This window comes from Cnephaeus nilssonii, assembly GCF_951640355.1.
Source record: "Cnephaeus nilssonii genome assembly, chromosome: 17".
NCBI classification, from domain to species: Eukaryota; Metazoa; Chordata; class Mammalia; order Chiroptera; family Vespertilionidae; genus Cnephaeus; species Cnephaeus nilssonii.
The window spans coordinates 5552432-5573665 of record NC_137088.1 but is presented as its reverse complement, the minus strand read 5'-3'; the positions used below and the strand labels follow the sequence as shown (position 1 = coordinate 5573665).

At 58.1% G+C, this 21234-nt stretch overlaps 1 protein-coding gene across 1 annotated transcript in view; it reads right to left on the bottom strand.

Moving 5' to 3' along the window:
• Positions 1-339: 339 nt before the first annotated feature.
• The window catches only part of PDZRN3 (PDZ domain containing ring finger 3), a 99302-nt gene continuing 78407 nt past the window's right edge, over positions 340-21234 (bottom strand). The window contains exons 4-10 of the mRNA XM_079794899.1: positions 11386-11633; positions 10886-10973; positions 7148-7246; positions 5794-5856; positions 4518-4619; positions 3230-3346; positions 340-2586 (exon numbers count right to left, since the gene is read on the bottom strand). Of these exons, the coding sequence (XP_079651025.1) occupies positions 1129-2586; positions 3230-3346; positions 4518-4619; positions 5794-5856; positions 7148-7246; positions 10886-10973; positions 11386-11633 (2175 nt within the window). The 3' untranslated portion in view covers positions 340-1128. The remainder of the gene's footprint in view (positions 2587-3229; positions 3347-4517; positions 4620-5793; positions 5857-7147; positions 7247-10885; positions 10974-11385; positions 11634-21234) is intronic.

Here is a 21234-nt window from a genome sequence, read left to right as displayed (position 1 = left end):
AGGGAGTTCATCGTGAGCATGACCCTGACCCCTAAACGTGTTCATAGTTATTCCTGTTTGTAGGAGACGGGGTCATGTGGAGGCTTTCTGCAAGACAGCCTGCCGGCAAGCAGGGTTACACGGTGAGTTTGATTCCTTACTTTTCGCCGACAGACCTTGGGTTTATATCGGTGGAAGGAAGGGTTTAATGATCCGAGAAGCAGCAGGTAATACAATGAAGGAAAAAATAAAATCAACACTGCAAAGGGCTTTTATTTTAGAGGCACCAATCAAAAACGAGAAATCACTTCAAAACATATCAAATAGAAAATAATTTATTTTAACTTCATTTTCCTTAACGTTTGTGAGTAAGCATGACTTTGTGAACTTTGCCTGTAAAAAGAGTCTGTCCCTTCAAATCTACACAGAAAAAGGTCGGCGAGGAGAGCACTTAAAAAGTCCACACACCGTCTCCATCCGCGACTCCCCTGTGCGCGCACCGTCTCCCCACCGGCTGCAATATTTGCAAACCTGCTCTAAGCTTCCGTGAAGCTGCACCATACTCAGCTTTCTGCTTAAACCTCGACGCTCGCCTGGGAACTTTCACCAGAAACATGTTTACAGTTGAAACATACATTTAAACACACGGCTGGTTTGGTTATGTGTATTCAATCATTAACCGGTTGGGTGGTTTTGAGCTGAAGCCCTGACCTAAATAATATATTAATGGTCACTCATAGGAAACACATTCAGGAAAGTAACATTATAAAATAGGATTCCATTAAAAAATACATAATGGTAGTTGTATTTTCGGCAGGAAAAAAAAAAGCATGTGTAACTTTTTCCATATGAATATAGTTTAAACACATTATCCTGTGAAAGTATGCTCAAAAAGACCTTTTTGAAATTTAAGCACTTTATGTAAAAGGTCACAAGTAAAAAAGTACCCTTGCTATTTGAGAAAGGCCTTGTTGGTCAATATTGCCTCCCAAGATAGTTTCAGGGTGGCTTTTCTCCACTTAAAATAGAGCCCTCTCCCCGGAAGTGCAGAGGTGGACTATACACATGATCTTATCTTACAGAGACTTGCCGCATTGAACGAGGCAGGGTTTTCTACCCCAACGGGAGCGCTGTCTATATACATGACGCTTAGACAGTCGTCACTGAGAGGAAGGAATTGTACACTCTGGTGCCATCTGGGGACTTGGTGCCATGGGTCAGGAGCTCCTGGATCGTCATCCAGTTATCCAGAATCTTCTTGTTCCTCCTCTTCATCATCTTCTTGTGGCTCAGCTCAAGGATGCTCACCTCCCTCCTGTCCTCTTCGGCGGGCTGCTCCCGGGGGCCGTCCAGCCGGCTCTGCAGCAGGAGCGCGCGCCGCCGCCTCTGCTCCCTGGCGCGCGCCACGTGCTGCTTGCGCTCCTCGCGGCTCCAGTAGCGGCCCAGCTTCATGTCGCTGGCCGCATCGTCGTCCGTGGTGACCCCGCTGCGCTCCTCGCGGATCCGCAGCGCGCGCTCCCGCAGCAGGCGGTCGCGCACTGGCCTCTTGGTGATGTAGCGGGAGCCATCGCTGCGCACCTTCACCTTCCACTCTGTGCGGGGCTCGGGCGGGCCGGCGGGGCCCAGGTCCTTGCACACCCCCAGCAGGCTCACTTGGCTGTGCGCGTACTCCACAGCCGACTTCTGCTGCACCAGCTGCATGTAGCTGCGGTAGCGCCGCGCGTGCGCCGGGATGTGGGCCAGCTTGTGGGGCGCGTGCGCGTGCGTGGGGGGTGCGGGGCTGGGGCCATCCCCTGGGCTGCGCTCAGGGCTCTGCGGGGCCCCGCGCAGGTCCGCCTCCTCCGTGATGCAGAGTGGACTCTCTGGCGATGGCCCGCAGGCCCCTGTGGTCGCCTCGGCCCCTCTCCTCAGGGAGCTGTCGGGGGACATGTCCAGGGCGAGCGGGGTGCTCCGGCAGCTCTCCCCGGTGTTGTAGGCGCTTGAACTGTCCTTGTCCGACTTCTCGGGGAGCTCGGTGATGTCGGAGAGCTCGTGACGGCGTCCATCCGCCTCCGTGTCGCAGCCGCGGAAGCCACCGGGGTGCAGCGTCCAGGCCTCGCGCAGCTGCCGAGCCCGGTGCGCGCGCACGACGCTCAGACATTCGAGCTCGATGCTGCGCAGCTCGGCGTTGAGCAGCTCCAGCTCCCTGTCCACGCTCTCGGGGGCGCCCCTGCCCGCGCCCCGCCCCGGGCACCTGAGCTCCAGCAGCTCCGCGTCCAGCAGCCCCAGCTCCCTGTCTGTGCTCTCGGGGGCGCCGCGCGCCGGGCACTTGAGCTCCAGCAGCTGGCGGAAGCTCTCACACTCGGCGTCGTCGGCGCAGTCGGCCCAGAGCAAGGACTCCCCGCTGAAGGGCAGGTCGCCGCTGCCCAGCGTGTCCTGGCTGCCCGTGCGTGTCCTCTGCCCGGCCAGCGCGGCCGACCCGGGCGCCTCGTCGCCGTTGTTCTCCTGCTCCGAGCTCTCGTCGTTGCGTGTGCTCTCGTCCGTGCGGCCCACGCCGCTGTCCTTCTCGTGCTGGGTGGACAGGATGGTGGCGGTGTCCGTGGTCCCCCCGTCTTCCTCATGTTTCTTCTGCACAAAACAAGAACCACCGGTCACGGCGAGGGGCCTGGGGGCAGCGACCTGTGACCTTTTCCTGCAGGACAAGGCTCTGCAGGTGGGGCGGGCCTCCACCACTCGGCACAGGTGAGGACGAGGACGGGGCCTGGGCATTGGCCAGACCTACCTGGGCGACCACTGATGCCGCCGGAAAAGTGAGGTGACAGTCGCCTGGCCTGGATGCATGGCCCAGAGCGCAGGGCTACCTCTAGCTCCCGGTCAGTGGGGTGTGCAGGACAGTGGTGGTGGCATAGACGGGCCAGGGGCAGCTCAGGTTAAACGGGGAAGGGCTTCACTTTTGAAAACGTGGCCATGTCTCTGCTCTGCAGCAGTGCCGCCCCCACAGGGGCTTTCTCCGCTAACGTGGAAGGTCAGCGGTCCCTTCCCAGTTCTCTGTCCTCAGGGCCAGAAGGGCAAGCACGGCTTTCCTGCTGCCTTCCAGGTGGGGTCTCCCGTGGACCTTAGTTAGCTTCTAAGGGAGACCAGGAGAGGTTTCCTGCAGCTGGGCCGCCTGCAAGGCTGGCGAGGGCTGGGCTAGGATGGGCGTGGCCTGGCGAGGGCTGGGCGTGGCCTGGCGAGGGCTGGGCGTGGCCTGGCGAGGGCAGCTGGGCCTTACCTGCTGCAGCGCGCTGGCCGTGAACTGCATGGCCTGGTGGTGCTGCTCCTCCAGCATGTCCATGTGCAGGTCGTCCAGAAAGTCGTTCCGGTCGTCGTCCATCCAGCCCTCGTCCAGCTGGGGAAAAGCGGCAGCCAACACACGCCTCAGAGGAGAGTCCTCTTGCTCTCATTTAATTCATTCATATTTTTTTAAGAAAATACACTTCCTTGGGGAAAAACATTTCCGGGGTGGTCTGCCTGTTGCTTGCTATATTCCAGGAAACGCCCTGCCTCACCCCATGTCTGGGGTGCGGGGGTCCCCACTGTCTGCTGTTTCATTTTGCAGGGTGGAACCCCTTCTCTCACATCAGCTATTTTCAGGCCGCGGTGCAGGGCCGGGTCCAGCAAGCCCTGCGTCCTGTCTGCCGGCCCCACCCAAGCAGCGGGGCCGCCCTCTTCCTTGTCCAGGAAAGGGCAGACTCCTCAGGGGCCCTTGATCGGCAGCCCAGGCAGGTGCCAAATCTGGCCTTTTATATCTGTTTTAATAAAAAGTTTGTCGACCAATGTTTCTCTCTCTCTCTCTCTCGCTCATTATTTTACATGTAGGCAGCCAAAGGAAGGCCAAGGAATTTAAGCATCACCTTCTCCGCTGACACCCTGAAGCCAGAGTTTATTCCAATTTGCTCCTTTCCTGAAGAGGCCACATTAAGCCCCTTGAACAAGGAATCACCTTGGGGTCTTTCATTAAACAATAAAATAAAATAAAAATTGTTCTATGTTTAAGGGAGACATCATGATTGGATAAACGCAGTAAAATCATTACAGTAGTCAAGCTCATTAACGTCACCTCACAGTCACTTTTTTGTGTGGTCAGAGCACCTGCCATCTACCCTCTGGGCAAATTTCCAGGCGCCAGGGCAATAGCTTAAATCCGGGCACACCCGGTGCTCCCCCTGCAGTTGTGACTGAGACACAGCGCTAGGCGGGGGGACCTTGGTCAGGTCTTGACCTCTAACACCTTGAGGGACGTGACCCTGGTGTCCTCCATTCCACGTTTTCCTCTTCTCCCTCTTTCCAATCCCTGCGTTAAGGTGCCTGCTGGGCCCTCGGTGCAACTGCCAGGGTGGCTGCCAGCACCCTCCGTCAACGGTGGACTCAGATTCTGAGTCTCACAGAGAGATTACCTTTCCAGGGCACAGGGTCTTCAAGTTCGGGCCCGATACCGGGGCCGTGTTCTGCAGGGACAGGGACTCCGGTTTTTGGTTTAGAAATTCAGGCCCCGCCTTGTGCTCAGGAAGCGGACTCACCTGGAGCTCGGGCCGTGCGATGAGCAAGGAGAAGTTCTTGTTTTCCTCGCTGGTTAGAAGGGCCACGGCCTCTTCGCGGTTCCGTACCTCTAGCCCGTTAATCTTAAAAAAAGGAGAGAGAGTGGAGGGTGGACAAACGCAGAAGTAGATCATGCAGAATCACGCTGCGCTACTCCATCCATTACCCGCTTGGGGCTAGAACATGGAAGGTCCGCGGAGCTCGGAGAGAATGCTCATTCTCAGGGGCCCTGCCTGGACGGATGCAGCGGCTGGCCCAGGACGGAGCTCCGGTGTCCAAGGCCAGGGCACCGTGGAGGCCATGTGAACGGAGCGTGTGAAGAGGAACACGTGAGCAACTGACTCGGACGTGAGACTCGGGCAGGAGTACCAGGGAAAGGATGAAGGGTTATCACAGGTGTTTTAGGCTAACACGGGAGACGCAGCAGTGGCAGGTCTGATGGGAACGTTATGGAAGCTGAGGGCAGAGAAGGAAATGGGGCGATAAAGGGGGGGTCTGGCGAGGGTCCCAGCCTCAGGCAGGGCAGACGGTCAGGGGGAGGTGCTCTCTCACCATCACCCCTGGGAACCCTCCCGCAGGGGTTCGGCTTCTTGTCCTGAGAATTTGGGGCGCTGCTGCTCTGGCGGTTTCAGCCCCAGGGTGGGCGATGCCTCCAGGGGACACGGCTGGTCCCACTGAGCTGGGAGGTGAGCCTCCCACCAACTCCTTACGCCTGTGCCCCACAGGCCCGCGGAGGGCTGACTCCACGGCTGGGGTGATGGATCTCGGTTACCAAGGAGAAATGGGGTGGCTGAGACCACGGGGGCCATGCCGAGTGGTAGATGCTGCTGGAAACCCACAGCAACCACAGGAAGGCTGAGCCAACCTGAAGGTTTGGGGTCACCCTCCCAGATGGGGGTCCCTGAGCAGCCGAGGTTTGGGTTGAGGTCTGAGGAATGTCGAATAAGCAGTGGGAAATGACAAAAATCACCCACGGTGAGGAATGTCACGACAGATACAAACACAGTAGCTCCGAGCACCAGGTGAGCTAGCTCCTGCTGGGGTGCGGGGCGCTGCCCTCTCGATGGGGTGCACTGTCCCCACTGTCTCTGTCCTCAGGACTCCCTGTGCGTTTACTGTCCAGGGCTGGGCTTCACCCACGAAGTTAACTCGTCTGGCCTCCCTACACCCCTGGCTTGTGGCCCTCGTTCTTTAACCCTCAGCTGTTACCACACCCAGTTTGATCTTCACGGACAGGCAGGGGCGAGACCGACCTACCTGGATGATGCGGTCGCCTTCCCGGATGCGCCCGTCCTGGGCCGCGATGCTGTTGGGGTCGATCTGGAAAAAACAGTGACCGTCTCAGCACCGGGCGGGTAGGTCACCACGCACGGACACAACAACGGCCCTGCCCGAAGGCAGGCGCCAACACAGCCAGGCTCGTGCCTAAACAGGACCCGCGTGACGCAAGGGAGCAAACATGGGTCGATCCACGTCTCCAAGCACTTTCCAGGGCGTGTCCTCCGGTCCCTGCCTGGCAACCCTGCCCCGCAGCCCTGTGTCCGGGCCCTGCCGGCCTCGGGGACGTGAGGCCCAGCGGACTCTGGCTGCATAGAAATGAAAATCACTACGGTGACTAGCAACCGTGCCTCGATTACTTTACCAAACGTTTCTAATACATTTTGGAAAATGACTTTAAAACTGAAGTGGTCTGGCTCAGTGGATAGAGTGTCGGCCTGTGGACTGAAGGGTCCCGGGTTCAATTCCAGTCAAGGGCACATGCCCGGGTTGTGGGTTCCATCCCGGGTGGGGGGCGTGCAGGAGGCAGCCGATCAATGATTCTCCCTCATCATTGATGTATCTATCTCTCCCTCTCCCTCTCCCCTCCTCTCTGAAATCAATAAAAATATATTAAAAACAAAACTCAGAAAAACTCCACAAAAACAAACAAACAAACAAAAAAACCAAAGTATACTAGTACTTGAGACACTGTGGGAAAGAGACCCCGATGGCAGTGCCGACGGACCCCCTGGAGCCGGTGGATGGAGAACATTCATTCGGAGGGAAGGTTACTGAGCCGGACCGACACACCCATGTCCATCCCACCGAGACAGGCTCCATTTCCAACAGAACCGTTTCCGCGTTTGCAGACGTGAGCGCCCGGCATCCGCGCTGGGGTCACTGGCTGTGCAGCCTTCTCTGGAAGATCAAACAACTTCTCCTACCTGTTCTGAAGACCATGCAACGTACGTGATTCCGACTACACACATCCCACCAAAAGGAAGGAGAGAGAGAGAAACACGTGGCCCGTGGGAAGGATCCCACCGGCCCACCCGACAAACACGAGACTGGCAATGAGAGGCGGCCGCTCCGTCGGGGTTGAGCACACACCACCATGTTATGGCCGGTCTGTAGGCTTCCCCGGGGCAATGTCGCCATCGGTGCTGACATTAGAACATAACCCCAGGGAGGATGGGACTCCATGGAGGGTGATGAAGGGGACAGAGAAACGTGCCCATGTCTTTCTGAGGGATTCTCAGTGAGGCAGAGTTAGGGTTGGTTACCACACGAAAGAGAGACAAACCCCCTCTCTGGGTCCCGACGTGCTCGCTGTGAAGAGCGGCCCTCCTACCTCGCTTATATAGATGCCAAGGTCGTCTTCGTCGTCCGTGCGGTAGCACACGGTGAGGCCCAGCTTGTCCTGGCTGTTGGCTCGGTACAGGTCCACCTCCTGCAGAGAGAGGCCCCGTGAGACCCCCGCACGCGGGGCGGCCGCCGCCGGGGCCTCAGGTGCTTTAAAAATATTTCGTTTAAATGATGAACTGGATTTCTTTGCAGCCGACTGTGAGAGGGGTTAACTTACCCAACCCAAAGCGATTATGGACTCGGGATCAATGCACAGGGCATTTTTGACCTTTCAGTCAATAGAAAGTCATTTTGGAAATAGTTATTCTATTGATCCCCCCAAAAGAAAAATTACCCATATTTCACTCAACATCAAGACGTCGGGGGCAGGGTTTTAAAAAGCATTCCTTCCACGTCTGCCACAAACAAGAATATTCCCATGCCCCCAGCTGTCCGGCCGTTTCACGACGAACCTTTCAATGCGTTTGGTTAGATCAGTGGTCGGCAAACTCATTAGTCAACAGAGCCAAATATCAACAGGACGACGACTGAAATTTCTTTTGAGAGCCCAATTTTTTAAACGTAAACTTCTTCTAACGCCACTTCTTCAAAATAGAAGAAGGCCGTGGTATTTTGTGGAAGAGCCACACTCAAGGGGCCAAAGAGCCGCATGTGGCTCGCGAGCCGCAGTTTGCCGACCACGGGGTTAGATGACTTCAGGTTGTGCTGCCTTACAGATCCAATAAAGGAGGGTAACGTGACCACAGCAATGACTGCTCCCCACGGCAGCTGTCATCGTCATAGCCCAGAAATTACTTTCAGCCGCTCGTACGGCAAATTAAATAAGATGAGAGCCCGGCGGTGAGACACTTGAGCACCGGGGACGCTGCCGTGTCTGCCAATTAGTCCTGCCGCAGAGCGAAGTCAGCTCTGGTGACTGCCGGGGCCGTTGAGGAAGTGTTGGGGCCCTGAGCGAGCTGACCAGGCGGCCTCCCTGCCCTCCCCTGGGTGCAGCCCGCACCAGGACGATTCTGCAGCCGCAGCCGCCGCCGCCGCCCCCGGGGAGGGCTGGGGGGGTCCACCCGGCAGCAGGTCCCTGGGTCTGGATTTAGTGTTATCTGCTCAACAATCCGGCGAGGAGGGACTCTGAGTCGGGGTCTCTGAGCCACTGTCTTTGGGGACAAAGCCTTCCCTCCAGGCTCTTGGTGGAGGGGGGTGAGGAGGGTCTGTCTTTGGGGTGAAGCTCAAAGCGGTTGTGTAGCAGCTACTTCCTAACCCGTCCTGGAAAAGGCAGGGTGCCCACCGCCACGGATGCCGTGAGGCAGAACAGCAGGTACCGAGGCCCTGGCCCAGGGGGGCCGACGCTCTGTGTGCCAGGACCAGGGGCGGGCTGCGTGTGGCGGGCGGTAAGGCTGGACCAGCGAGGGCCCCACGCCCAGCGGGAGAACTCACGTTTTCTTTGGGCATCGTGGGAAACCGTGACAAGTTCTATGAGCACCGCCACACCCTCACTATTCCCAGCCCCTGCCTTTCCGCTGCCCGGTGGAGTGTGATGTGGGGAAGAGCCGGGGCTGTGAGGACCTCCGATCCCAGCTCTGCCTCTTTCTTTCTAGCGGCTTCCTCGGAGCTCATCACAGCGTCCCAGCCTGTGTCCTCACTGCGGAGCTGGCCAGGGGAATGAAGGTGGCTATCGGGCAATTTCTAACCAGACGCGGTATCTGGGGGCTCGGGGGAAATGACAATTGATCGGGAGTTATTGGGAGTTTTGTACATCCTCAACATTTCCTTCTGACGGTGAGCACACCACCGCAGGCACGGAGCTGGTCACGCATCTGTCCGTGACGCTGGAGATACGCTTTCCAAGACTGTGAATCGAACGGGATGAATAATGCACGGCCTCCTCCGAGTCACCGCCCTCCCCCCACGGGTCCTGTTGCTTCTCGGTCTAGATGGATCCCTGGATAACAAGGAGCGGCTCCGCCTGACATTTCAGATGGGACTGAAACGCTAGTCCAATTAAGAGAGTGAAGAGGGCCCTTCCCCCGCGGGAGCCACGCTTTCCGTGTCCCCGTCAGACACTTCCCTCGAAGGCCCCAAGGACCGACAGGACGGCTGATCTACCTGGAGGAGGACGGGTCCCTGAGGCACAACTCTTCCCTCATTGGTCCAGGACGCTGCTGTGCACGTTTCTTAAAATTATCTCAACACTTCCTCTCGGCAGTGGGATGTAGAGCTGCCTCTAAAAGGCTGCATTTTCCTTCACCTCAACTGACCTTCAATTGACCTTCAATTCACCTTACATTCGGGATAGGGTACCACGGCCCTGATGCCTTCACTCAGCAAGTACTTGCTGGTGCCCACGCCAGGCCAGCACGGCCCAGGCAGGAGGAGTGTGAGTGAGTCTGACCAGAGCCCAGCTCTCGTGGGCCTGGATCCTGGGGGAGCCAGACAGCAGGCAGGAGGTGGTACCGTGGGGTCCGGGAAGGGAGACGTGCTGGAGGGGTCACCTCCTCGGGGGACGTGCTGTGCAGGCTGTGCAGCAGCTGGGAGGGCTTGGGGCAGGTGGTGGTACCAAGTCCCCATGGCACTGGGAGGGCGAAGAGGAGGTGATGGGGTGTGTGTGTGTGGGGGGAGGGTGGGCAGGGCTGACCAGGGAAGGATCTGGAGGAGCCCATGCTGTGCCTGGGAGGCTGAGGCTGGGCATCCTGTGTTCCCCCAGGACACCCCTGTCACCTACTCTAGGGACCAGTGAGGAGCGCACCCCAGAACGTGGGGGAAGCGGGGCTCCCTCGCTGCTGTCAGAATCATGTCAGTGGAACACAGGTGACTGGGGAGGAGCCACTGATGCACCAAGTGGGAAACGAAAACAGTAGATGAAGGACAAAGCCCTTCAGACGCCGGCGTTCTCTCGGAATTGCCGGCCAGAATGTCCAGAGCGGGTGTTCGGCCGTGAACACTTACGGGTGAGTTGGGCGGCTCGACCCTGGGGTGTGTGCGAGCATCGCCCTTTTACCCGGAAGCGGTTTCCCAAGAGCAGGGACCTGATGCTGACGTGGATGGGACCATCCTGCGTGGTTTCTGAGAGAACACCCGCCCTCTGTGTGCGCCTGCCCCAGGGCATCCCCACGTGCTCTGCATGGTCCTCCCGGGGGGCACCTGCGGGGCTGGCTCCCGCTGAGACGCCTGGGCATGGAGCCCAACCCCCGGGCCCCAGAGCAACAAGTACGTGCGTGTTTTTAATTATTTAAAATATTCAAAAGATAGGGTAGTCAGTCCTGTTCCGGGCATGGGAAGTGACATAATCGCCCCGCCAGGCTCCCGCGCACCCTCCTGGCACCGCCGTGAGCGCCCCCCCTCGCTCCTGCTCCTCAGTCCTCACTCTCACGCTCACGCTCTAGCACAGGTGACCAGGGAAGGGGCCCGCCACGCCCCCCAACAGGGCTGCCCGCGGACTCCCGGGCCGGGGGTTTTCTAACACGGATCTCGCAGAAATTCAGCAGATCCATAACTCTACCCTTACGGGTTATCTGAGGCCAAAGAGGACGGAAGGTTCTAGACGCCGTGTAATGCCAACTGGCCTCTGTGTTGCAGGCACTGAGAGGACCCCAGGCCACGGGGTCTGCTCCCCGGATGCCTTTGGAGCAGCGGGCAGTTGTCCTTGGGACAGAAATTCGCCGGGAGCCCCGGTCTGTGCGTCCAGAGAACTGACGAGTGTTCTCGTGGCCCCCCAAACCAGCGCCCTCACCTCCAGCTCCAGCTCCTCCCTGTCCAGGTCCTGGTGGGCGCCGCCCAGGTAGTCGCTGGGGTCGTAGTACTCGTGGGCCGAGGGGTGCCTGCAAGGAGAGGAGCAGCTGTGAGGTGTCCCTGCAGTCACAGGCCGCTTCCCACCCCCCACCCCCCACCCCCGGCACAGGCCCGCCGGGCAGGCAGCAGGTCCGCCCGCCACCCACACCTCCCGCTATGTTTCCCAGCTTGGAGGGCGCGTGGGTCCGCCTCTGGGGCCCCTCGCTTTGTGCCTATGACGAGGCACCGCCCGCATCCCCTCCCGCCGCCACTTGCGGTGATTAAATTTTATCCGGAAACAACTTTTACGACATTAGTAATTTTGCTCTTAGAATATAATTTGAATAACTCTGCTCCAGGGTTATAATAAAGTAATTAATATGTCACAGGATTCAATTTATCGGCTCCATAAACAAGAAAGGGAGAATGGGAACCCTGGAGGGAGGCACGGGGGCGACTTACTCCTCGGGCAGGAGGTAGGGCCCCAGCGCGGGCGGGCTGGGCGGGGACAGCTTGGCGAGGGCCATGATGTGCTCGAAGGTGATGTCGGTCTGGGTGCCCGCGTCCACCAGCTGCGCCTCGGACGGCGCCGGGAAGGCCCTGGCCCGCGGCGTCCGCCGCAGCACCTGCACCACGATGGGCTCCTTGGCCGTCCTGAACGCCTCCACGGCCTGGTCATGCGTCGCCCGGGATAGGTCTTTGCCGTTGACCTGTCGAAACATTTAGGGGGGGGGGGAACGTGATGCTCATGAAGCAGGATCCGGAAAGACGGTTTTCCCGTGCAAGCGGCCAGCGGGAGGGCTGCGTGGGGATGTCGGGTCCCCCCCGCCCCCTCCGGGTGATCTCTCCCCATCTCAGGTCCCCGGGGAAGGCCTGGTGGGAGGGGCGAGTTGGCAGGTCTGCGGATGTGGCATCCGTACCAAACCCACAGCGGGACGTCCCGGCTTCCTCCTGGAATGTCTTGGACACCCGCGCGTCCTCTCGCCTGAGAGAAGAGCGTGGCGCAGGCTCAGCGCCGTGGTCAGGGCTGACAGCGGACTGGAAATTAGTCACACGGTCACGCGGCAACGGCGCGCATTTCCCCAGCTCGTGCCAGGTGGCGTGACTGTTCCTTTCCTGCGAGTGACAGGAAGCTTCCTTTTTTTAAAAAAAATATATTTTATTGATTTTTTTTTTTACAGAGAGGACGGGAGAGGGATAGAGAGTTAGAAACACCGATGAGAAAGAAACATCGATCAGCTGCCTCCTGCACACCCCCTACTGGGGATGTGCCCGCAACCAAGGTACATGCCCTTGACCGGAATCGAACCCGGGACCCTTCAGTCCGCAGGCCGACGCTCTATCCACTGAGCCAAACCGGTCAGGGCAGGAAGCTTCCTTTTGAAACGAACCCCTTTTGCTTTTCCTTGAAAGGCCCGCCGGGAATGCGAAGGGGCTCCCAGGCCACAGGTGGGCCCGGCGGGGAATTCCGAGGAGCTTGGATGGCCCACGTTCCGGCCGCCGCTCGGGACACCCAGCAGCCCGTGTAGTTGCTGGGTGTTTCCGAGTGTGCGCAGCCCTAGCACCTGCCCTTCTCATCCCAGTCCGCACCTCCCTCCCCCAGAGCGTCCAGTCACCACGGGAGGCCACCTGGGTGGGTAGAACGTTGGTGCTGCGCCCCGGATTCTCTCCAGGGGCACCCTCAGAACTCACTCACCCCGGCTGCGTCCGGAACAACTCACACGAGGGGACACACAGCCGGACCGTTTCTAGAAAATGAAGTCGCCCCCAGCAACGTGGAAGCCCAGCCGCTTCCTTTCCCCCCTCGCATCCCCCGCGGCGGAGGCACACGGCATCATGTCCTGGAGTTTGGTTACATCCAGTGACGGCACCGCACGGACACCGCCAGGCCCCGAACTACTTCCCTATCTTCCCCGAGTGGTTGGTTTGCTTCTTAAAGGCAAGTATAGGATCGTGGTATGGGGACCGTGCTGCGGAATAGATACGTCCCCAAGGCCCCCCGCCTCTCAAACCTTCCCGGCGGAGAAACGGGCAAATCCATGTCACTCGCACAGCAACTTAATCCCGAGGTTAAACCCCTTAGATGTACACTACCTTCTCCCCGTAGGCATGCCGTTAGTGTTTACTCGTAAGGGCCGGGACGAACACCAGCCCGGTTCCTGTCTGGCACGCTCATCTCCCCCCTCAGTATCTCCGACGTCAAGGCACACACACGAGGTCCCTCCTCCACGGGGCAGACAGACAACTTCCGCTTCTCTTGGTCCGACCAGAACCCGACCACGGATGCTGATGCTGCAGCTCGTGCCCTGCTTTTTCCTAAGCCCTGTCCGCTCTCTCCGGGGACAAGAACTCCGAGGCCGGGCCGCCTTGGAAACAGCCCTGGGTTGAGGAACGAGGAGCAGACGTGGGGTTCGTTCCCTGTAACGAAGCCCAGATGCATCAGGCCGGCGGGATCATGGATGATTCGGATTCAACCTATTTAAGTAATTTACTGACGTCACAAGGGAGTTCCTCGGGCCACACAAAGACTCGGGGCACCAGTGAATAGGAGAATGGCGGAGCCAGCGCCTCTTAAGGCCTCCACCCTGGAGGGTGGGAATATAGGGTTTAACACACAACTGTGTTAGCGGTTCCTCCTTGGAGAAAAGAATGAAAGGACGCAAAGGAATTCTTCCTAGTTTTCTAAACCAATGGACCATCCTGACCCCTGTCCCTGCTAGGGCTGAATCCTTTAGCTCAGTGGTCGGCAAACCGCGGCTCGCGAGCTACATGCGGCTCTTTGGCCCCTGGAGTGTTCTAACGCCACTTCTTCAAAATAGACTCGCCCAGGCCGAAAACCGACTTCTGCGCATGGGCCACGAAGTATCCATCGCACTGTACGTGCGCGCCCGCACGTGGTATTTTGTGGAAGAGCCACACTCAAGGGGCCAAAGAGCCGCATGTGGCTCGCGAGCCGCGGTTTGCCGACCACGGCTTTAGCTGAATCGTCAGAATCCCATTTCTGACCGCTGGTGCCTAGGGAACAATGCCAGCAGCCGGATGCCACACACCTGCTCACCTCACACATCCCGATACGCCCCTCCACACACAGGTGACCCCCTCCTTCCTCCCGGCTCGGATGGCTGCACCGAGACCCACCTCTGGGGCTGGGCCACGGGCCGGCGCCCTTATGGGGGCTTTGGGCAATGTCACGGTCCTCTCTCCGTCTCTCTGTCCGCATTGACAACATGAATGTAACCGAAGGGTTGGGGGTTTTAGGAAGCTTCATGAGAGAACCTGGGTATAACGCCTAAGGGATAAGGATTTACTAAGAAACCAGGGGGCTCATGGGACCCGATACCAGGATGTCACATTTTCCCAGGAGACAACAATCTATCCATCAAAGGAGCAAAATGCAGCCTCGTCCGGGGGCCTGAATAGCCTCTGTACACGGAAAGGCTCCCTCCCTGCCCATCTCCCAACCCCGGCCACCGACACCCACATTAATGCCTGCAGTCCTCGAATTTCTAGGGCCTCGTTAGGGGTGCGACAGATAAATGGTCCCGGACCCGCCGCCTGCCGCACGAAGCTCTTGACAAGGCGCCGCGGGATCATTACGCTCTCCTAACAGCCGATGAGAAGAGGCGGGAGTCACTAACCCAGATGATCCATTCATTCTTGCAGCCAAATTTGTTTTGAATTACCTTGTGCACATAACACTTATTACACTGCCATCTCGGAATCGCATCCCTGAGAGACTCGGCGGCGAGGTGATGACTCACGCCGCCAGCCAACCGAGAACGACAGCCGCTCCTCCCGGGATGAGCACCTCGTCCTCCTTACGAGGCGGCGGCGGCCCCCATCGCAGGAGGAATGCTCGCCCAGGCGCGGCGGGCCGGCGGGGGCGGCATCGCCCCGTCGAGCAGACTGCTTTTACAACAGTTTATGCGGCGGCTCTACAACCCAGTCAACGGAACGTTTTGGAACGAGAAATGCTGACTGCCAAGTGTATCTTTATTATAAATTAAATGCTTAAGTTATTCACCGCAGGCTCTGGTACGGAGGTGCAATTACGGCGGAAATCCAATCAGCCTGTCTCTGGGCACACATCGCGGCCGCAAATACGACGTGACACTAAGGGACTCAAGTGTCCTTGTGCGGAAGGTCTCCCGAGACGAGACGATCGTGCTGAGGGCGTGGGGCGATTCCTTCCCGGGTCACGTGCCCGCTGCCCCTTGCCCGAGGTGCTCACGACCGGTGTTCCCACGTGCCGAGGACTAACGCAGAGCTGGGGGCTTGTCCATTTGGGGGTACATTTGACTGACAGCCCACCTGTCCACCTGTCCGTCACTCACTCCCAGAAAGCACCTGCTGTGGTTCCTGACACGTGCCCCCTCCTGGCGTGCCCCTCGGGAGAGTTCCTCGGGCAGAAGTGAGGCCGCAGCGCCTGCGAGGTGCTTTAGAAGCGGTCCGACAGCAGGCGCTGCGGGCAGCCTTTCACTAGAACAGCCAGGCCGTGCCCCCCTGCACTCGCTGGGCCACCAGCTGAGCCCCGAGCCCCGACGCAGGCCCCACTCTCACTGTCTCCGAGAAAGCCCGCTGGTCAGAGGCTCTCACGCGCCTGTGTCTCCTTTCCGCACGGGAGCCCGGAGCCTTGCGAAGTTCTCCGGGGCCGGAGTGCATGCAGCTCGGGACGTGTGTCAATATGGTACTTGAAAAAGACGGTCTACTCTCTCCAAATTAAAAAACAAGTGTCTTTTTATGGGGAGACATTGGTTTCTGAGGACAATGTCTCTGTGCCCGGGGGTCACCTCAGTTTCTATCACACGTGCTAATGGCCCAGGGTAAGTGCTAATGCAATTTCAAACCCAGCCTATTGTCAATTCCGCCCCTGGATGAAACCCAGCTTTTATGGGGTTCATTTAATTAAATACAGGGGCAGTGATTTCCTTCTGCAAAATATCACACCTATGTTTCCAAACTAATTAAAACGTAGATTCCATTGGAAGCAAGAGATGACAATAAGCCATACACTGGAAAGTGAAAGGTTTTAAGCCCTGATGGAGCTTGGGTTACAAAGGTTCTTGGAGGGATAGCACCCCTGTGGTGACACAGGAAGTGACAGGACAGGGCACCACGGGGAGACGCCTGGAACTCTGGGTGAGCCTGGAGCGCCCCCTGCACAGACAGCTGCACTGGGCGGGCGAGAGAAGTGCTGACCTAGACGGCGCTGCCCTCCCCCGGCGCGAGATGTACCGCGGGGGCCAGGTGTCCCCTGAGCCCCCGGTTCCTCCTTTGGGGAAAGAGAACCCGGGGGGACGACCAGCACGCCCAGCACTGAGGGTCACTTGGTGGGAGCCCCCACTCTGATTCCAAGCCACAGGGAGTCCGTGGGCTCAGCCACTGGGAATCTGACTGGGGAGAAGGTGAAGGGACCTGCAGCGGCGACCACACGGGGACCTCGCAGACGGAGCGCACGCCCGCGGCGCCAGGCAGCAACCCCAACCCGAGGCTCTGCTCACCGGCAGGGCCAGGTGGGGTGACCTCTGACCAGGGCCCTCGGCGGGTGCAGACCTGCCTGGTTCAGAGCCTCAAAAGATGCAAGCCGTTGGGCGGCCCCGATCCCGGTGGGTCCTGCCCGCAGGGAGCCGAGGCCCAGCCCCACCTGTCGCGGGGAGCGCCCGGTCCCCTTTGGACAGAAAGGCTGCTGACCACTCGAGACCCGAGAATAAGATAGGACACTCTTGTCAAAAGAAACCACGGAGCCTTTCTGGGCCTCAGTTTCCTCATCTGTAAGTTGGGGGAGCACTCTAGACGCTGATGACGGATGATGACTTTGAACGTAGGACTGTCACCGCGCTGGTTCCTGGGACCTTTCACCCCCTAGGGAGACCCGGGTTAAAACATCTCGACTTCGGTTTCTGGCCCTCAGTTTAGTTACATGAGAGCATCCCGTCGGGCAGGGGTCCTGCAGACACGCCCCTCCCCCCTCGGTCTCAGTCTCAGCAGCCGACAGACAGCCTCTAGCCACCTGGAGACACTCTGTTTCTGTACCTGAGGGCGTGCCAGCGCGCCGGGCCACACAACACCCCGGCGAAGGCTGGCCAGCGCCCAATGCTGAACTCTCTCTCTTGCTTCCGATTGCCAGGGAGGCTCAGGAAGGAAGCTGAAAGGACCGCTTTGCTGTCGGCAGGGGCCCGGCGGGTGGGCTCCAGTCCCTGTGACGGCAGAAGGACCGGCAGCGATTCCGAAGATGATTGATGAGACCTGGGTAGGATCTGCTAGAAACCCACCAGAAGCCAGTCCTCTGGGAAGGAATTAATGGGCCAAACACTTGATAATGCGATTAGGAGATGAGAAAAGGGAGGGGTTTCCAGAGGGGATGGCGGAGAGCAGTATGTGTCGGGGGTCCTGGTTAGGCCACGCGTAAGGCCGGGGCAAGGACGCAGGCCACTTTCTAAAGAGGAAAGTGTCCCGCGGGGAGGGAGCTGACCCCGGGGCTGTTCCTGTGCGATGCTTCGGAGACGGGCCGCAGGGGGGGCTGGGCATGGGCGGCTGTGTTTCGGCTAACCGTGCGGGCCTGAGACAAGGAACCCAAGGTCCCTGGCGGCAAAACCATGCCTAGCAAATAAAGTCAGACTCGGGCCTCACATCCTGTATTAGGAAACAGCTGTGAAAGGCGGCAGTCATAGCACCCTTTTAGACCAAATCAAGGCCGAGCGCGTAAGGCCTCACCGTAGGAGCACACACGATGAGGAAAGACGGATATCTCAGACTCCACGCAGCGACGGGATTCGGGGCCACGGGCGACGTCATGAAGAGAAGGCAAACACAAGCCACGGACGGGGAGGGGATGTCTGCCACTCGGATCTGACGGGCGACGAGTGTCCCGGCCGGGTCTTGTAAGGTCCGGCACACCAAGAGGAGAGGAAAACCCCAACGGGGAACCGGCGGAGCCTGAACAGGTGCTGCCCACTCAAGAAACTCAGAGCTGCCGTAACCGGTTTGGCTCAGTGGATAGAGCGTCGGCCTGCGGACTGAAGGGTCCCAGGTTCGATTCCAGTCAAGGGCATTTACCTTGGTTGCGGGCACATCCCCAGTAGGGGGTGTACAGTAGGCAGCTGATCGATGTTTCTCTCATCGATGTTTCTAACTTTCTAACCCTCTCCCTTCCTCTCTGTAAAAAATCAATAAAATATATTAAAAAAAAAAAAAAGGAAGTCAGAGCTGGCTGACATACCGCTAGGAAATAAAACAGGCACCTTCGTGAGCAATCAGGGTAAAGCGAGTGTAAGCGAAGTGAGCCACCTCTTCACAGTCACCGCTCTGGAAGAGTGAAGAGCCGACGATTCCCAGTGGTGCAGGAGGCGCAGCCACAAGGACCGCTCTACCAGGACGATGAGGGAGTCGGCACAGGAAGACAGAAGCAGCGTGTACTCTAGTGCCCTCCCGTCCTCTCTCCTCCCTCCCTCCCGTCCCTTCCTCCATCCACCCCGGTCTGTGCACAGGAAGCCATCCACGTATTTCCTAGAGCAGAGGGTGGTCCCGGACCAGCAGCACCTGAGATCCCGGGGAGCACCGGCTCGGTACGAACAAGCCCTCCAGGTGACTGCGATGTGTGTTCACGTTGGACAACGGCTGCCCTGGAGGTATTTCTGGGCCTTGAGACAGAACGCAAGTAAAAGCGAGATTCCATCCCTCCACCCCCTTTGCAATGAAATAGGGAAAAAACATGAGAATACCCTTAAGGCCCAGGGACTCTGGGAGTGGGGGTGAGGAGAGGCGAGGCGGAGACTCATACATTGGTGAGTGCCTAGGGCAGGCGTCCTCAAACTACGGCCCACGGGCCACATGCGGGTGTTTTTGCCGTTTTGTTTGTTTACTTCAAAATAAGATATGTGCAGTGTGCATAGGAATTTGTTCATAGTTTTTTTTAAACTATCTTCCGGCCCTCCAACGGTCTGAGGGACAGTGAACTGGCCCCCTCCCCTGTTTAAAAAGTTTGAGGACCCCTGGCCTAGGGCATCATGGGAGGGCTCAGTGCCCTGACACAGCAGCACACAGGGCATCATGGGAGGGCCCAGTACTGGGATAGGAGTGCATGGGGCACCGTGGGAGGGCTCAATGCTAGGATAGGAGTGCATGCGGCATCATGGGAGAGCTCAATGCTGGGATAGGAGTGCATGGGGCATCATGGGAGGGCTCAATGCTAGGATAGGAGTGCATGGGGCACCATGGGAGGGCTCAATGTGGGATAGGAGTGCATGGGGCACCATGGGAGAGTTCAGTGCTGGGATAGGAGTGCATGGGGCACCATGGGAGGGCTCAGTGCTGGGATAGGAGTGCATGGGGCATCATGGGAGGGCTCAGTGCTGGGATAGGAGTGCATGGGGCATCATGGGAGGGCTCAGTGCTGGGATAGGAGTGCATGGGGCACCATGGGAGGGCTCAGTGCTGGGATAGGAGTGCATGGGGCACCGTGGGAGAGCTCAGTGCTGGGATAGGAGTGCATGGGGCACCATGGGAGGGCTCAGTGCTGGGATAGGAGTGCATGGGGCACCATGGGAGGGCTCAGTGCTGGGATAGGAGTGCATGGGGCACCGTGGGAGAGCTCAGTGCTGGGATAGGAGTGCATGGGGCACCATGGGAGAGCTCAGTGCTGGGATAGGAGTGCATGGGGCATCATGGGAGAGTTCAGTGCTGGGATAGGAGTGCATGGGGCATCATGGGAGGGCTCAGTGCTGAAATAGGAGTGCATGGGGCACCTGAGCAGGCATGGTGGCTCACCAGCCTCCATCCTAAGAGAAAAGCAGAACTTCTCTTGGTCTCCAAAGCTTTCTACCTGAAGAAGAGACAGGTAGACAGAGGGCAGCAAGCCCTGGCCTAACCCGTCCTCAGCATAAGAGTGGCCTGTCTCCCATTGTTCACTGAAGAGCAAGCAATAGAGGTGACAGATAAGCGCCCACATTGAAAACAGAGACTTTCTCGGCCACAGACAGGCGCCAGGCTCATGAATAAGGGCCCCAGGTTGTCAGGGTGGGAGGAGGCGACTTTCCTCTCCCACACCTGCTTGGCCTACCCTAATTCGGGATGTGAAGTGGTTCTAAAACAAAGCTTTCAGGATGGATAGGTTGTTTACACAAACACACCCCTACTTGCAAGAAATCTAAACCAGGTTTGACACTGCTGTCTGGAGGTCAAGTTTAGGTTCATCCAATTACCCACCATCCCTCTGCCCTTGCGAACCGTGCCACACGCCGCTGCATCTCAGCAGACGCACAGCCGCCCTGCTCTCAAGCAGACACGCAGCTAGCATTGCGTGGAGCTAATTGAATATGAAAATAGGATTGTACACAGTCAGGCTTCCAGAATCTTCCTTAAACTTGATTACCATTTCCTTTAGAAAGCTGTGTTTTTCCGACCTGACTGGCTAACGGATAAAGGGTCACAGATCCATACATCTACAGTTTTCTGGCAAGTTACAGTTACGGGGCCAAGTTTTTGTTTTTTAAAACCAACATTAAGTGGCGTGCGAGACACAAATTACCCTTAGCTGCTATTCTAGTTCCTGTTAATCGGCAGGAGAACGTGAGCTTTCTCAGATCATCTGGTCTTCACACCGCCCGGGCGGCCAGCGGGAACTCGGTGCTCCCGGGAGCGCACTTCCGTTTGCCCGCCACCCCGTCCCCTCACTGAGGGCAGAGGCTCCGTGGGAACCCCTCTCATTGGTCGGGGAACAGACCCAGGTCCTCTCAGGCTGCTGGAGGTGCCAGCAAAAAAAAAAATTTTAAATTGTAATCCGTGTTCCCCATAATCTTGGTGATCTATTCACTGGCTTTGAGGGAAACGAAGAATTCTCAAGACGTTGGCACCCTAGCACAGAGAGCATCCCAGCCCCACTTATCATGCCTTTGTGCCTCAATTTCTTCATCTTTGAAATGGGGATAACACCACCTCCCTCCTGGGGCTACTGTGAGGGGAAGCGTATGGCAGGCACTGAGCACAGTGCGACACACAGTAGGTGCTCAGTTAATGGTGTGGTGGCTGCGCTGAACGCCACAGGAGCCGAACCGATAGGTCCTCCTTGCCTGCAGACTTTGGGGAACGTGTTTGTATCCCAGTTTCGAGTCCGAAGCCTCGATCCCAGCCAGAGTGATTTCCCTGTTGCCAAATCGAACCAGGGAGGTCAGCCTTGTTCTCCAAGAGTCTCTGGCTGACCTAGAGGAGGTGGAGGGGACGAATGATACTGACCCGTGTGTCCCTCTGTCCCCCACCCAGGACTCCATCTGGAGACCCTCCTCCAAGCTGCCACAGGTCGGCCTTGTCCTTGTT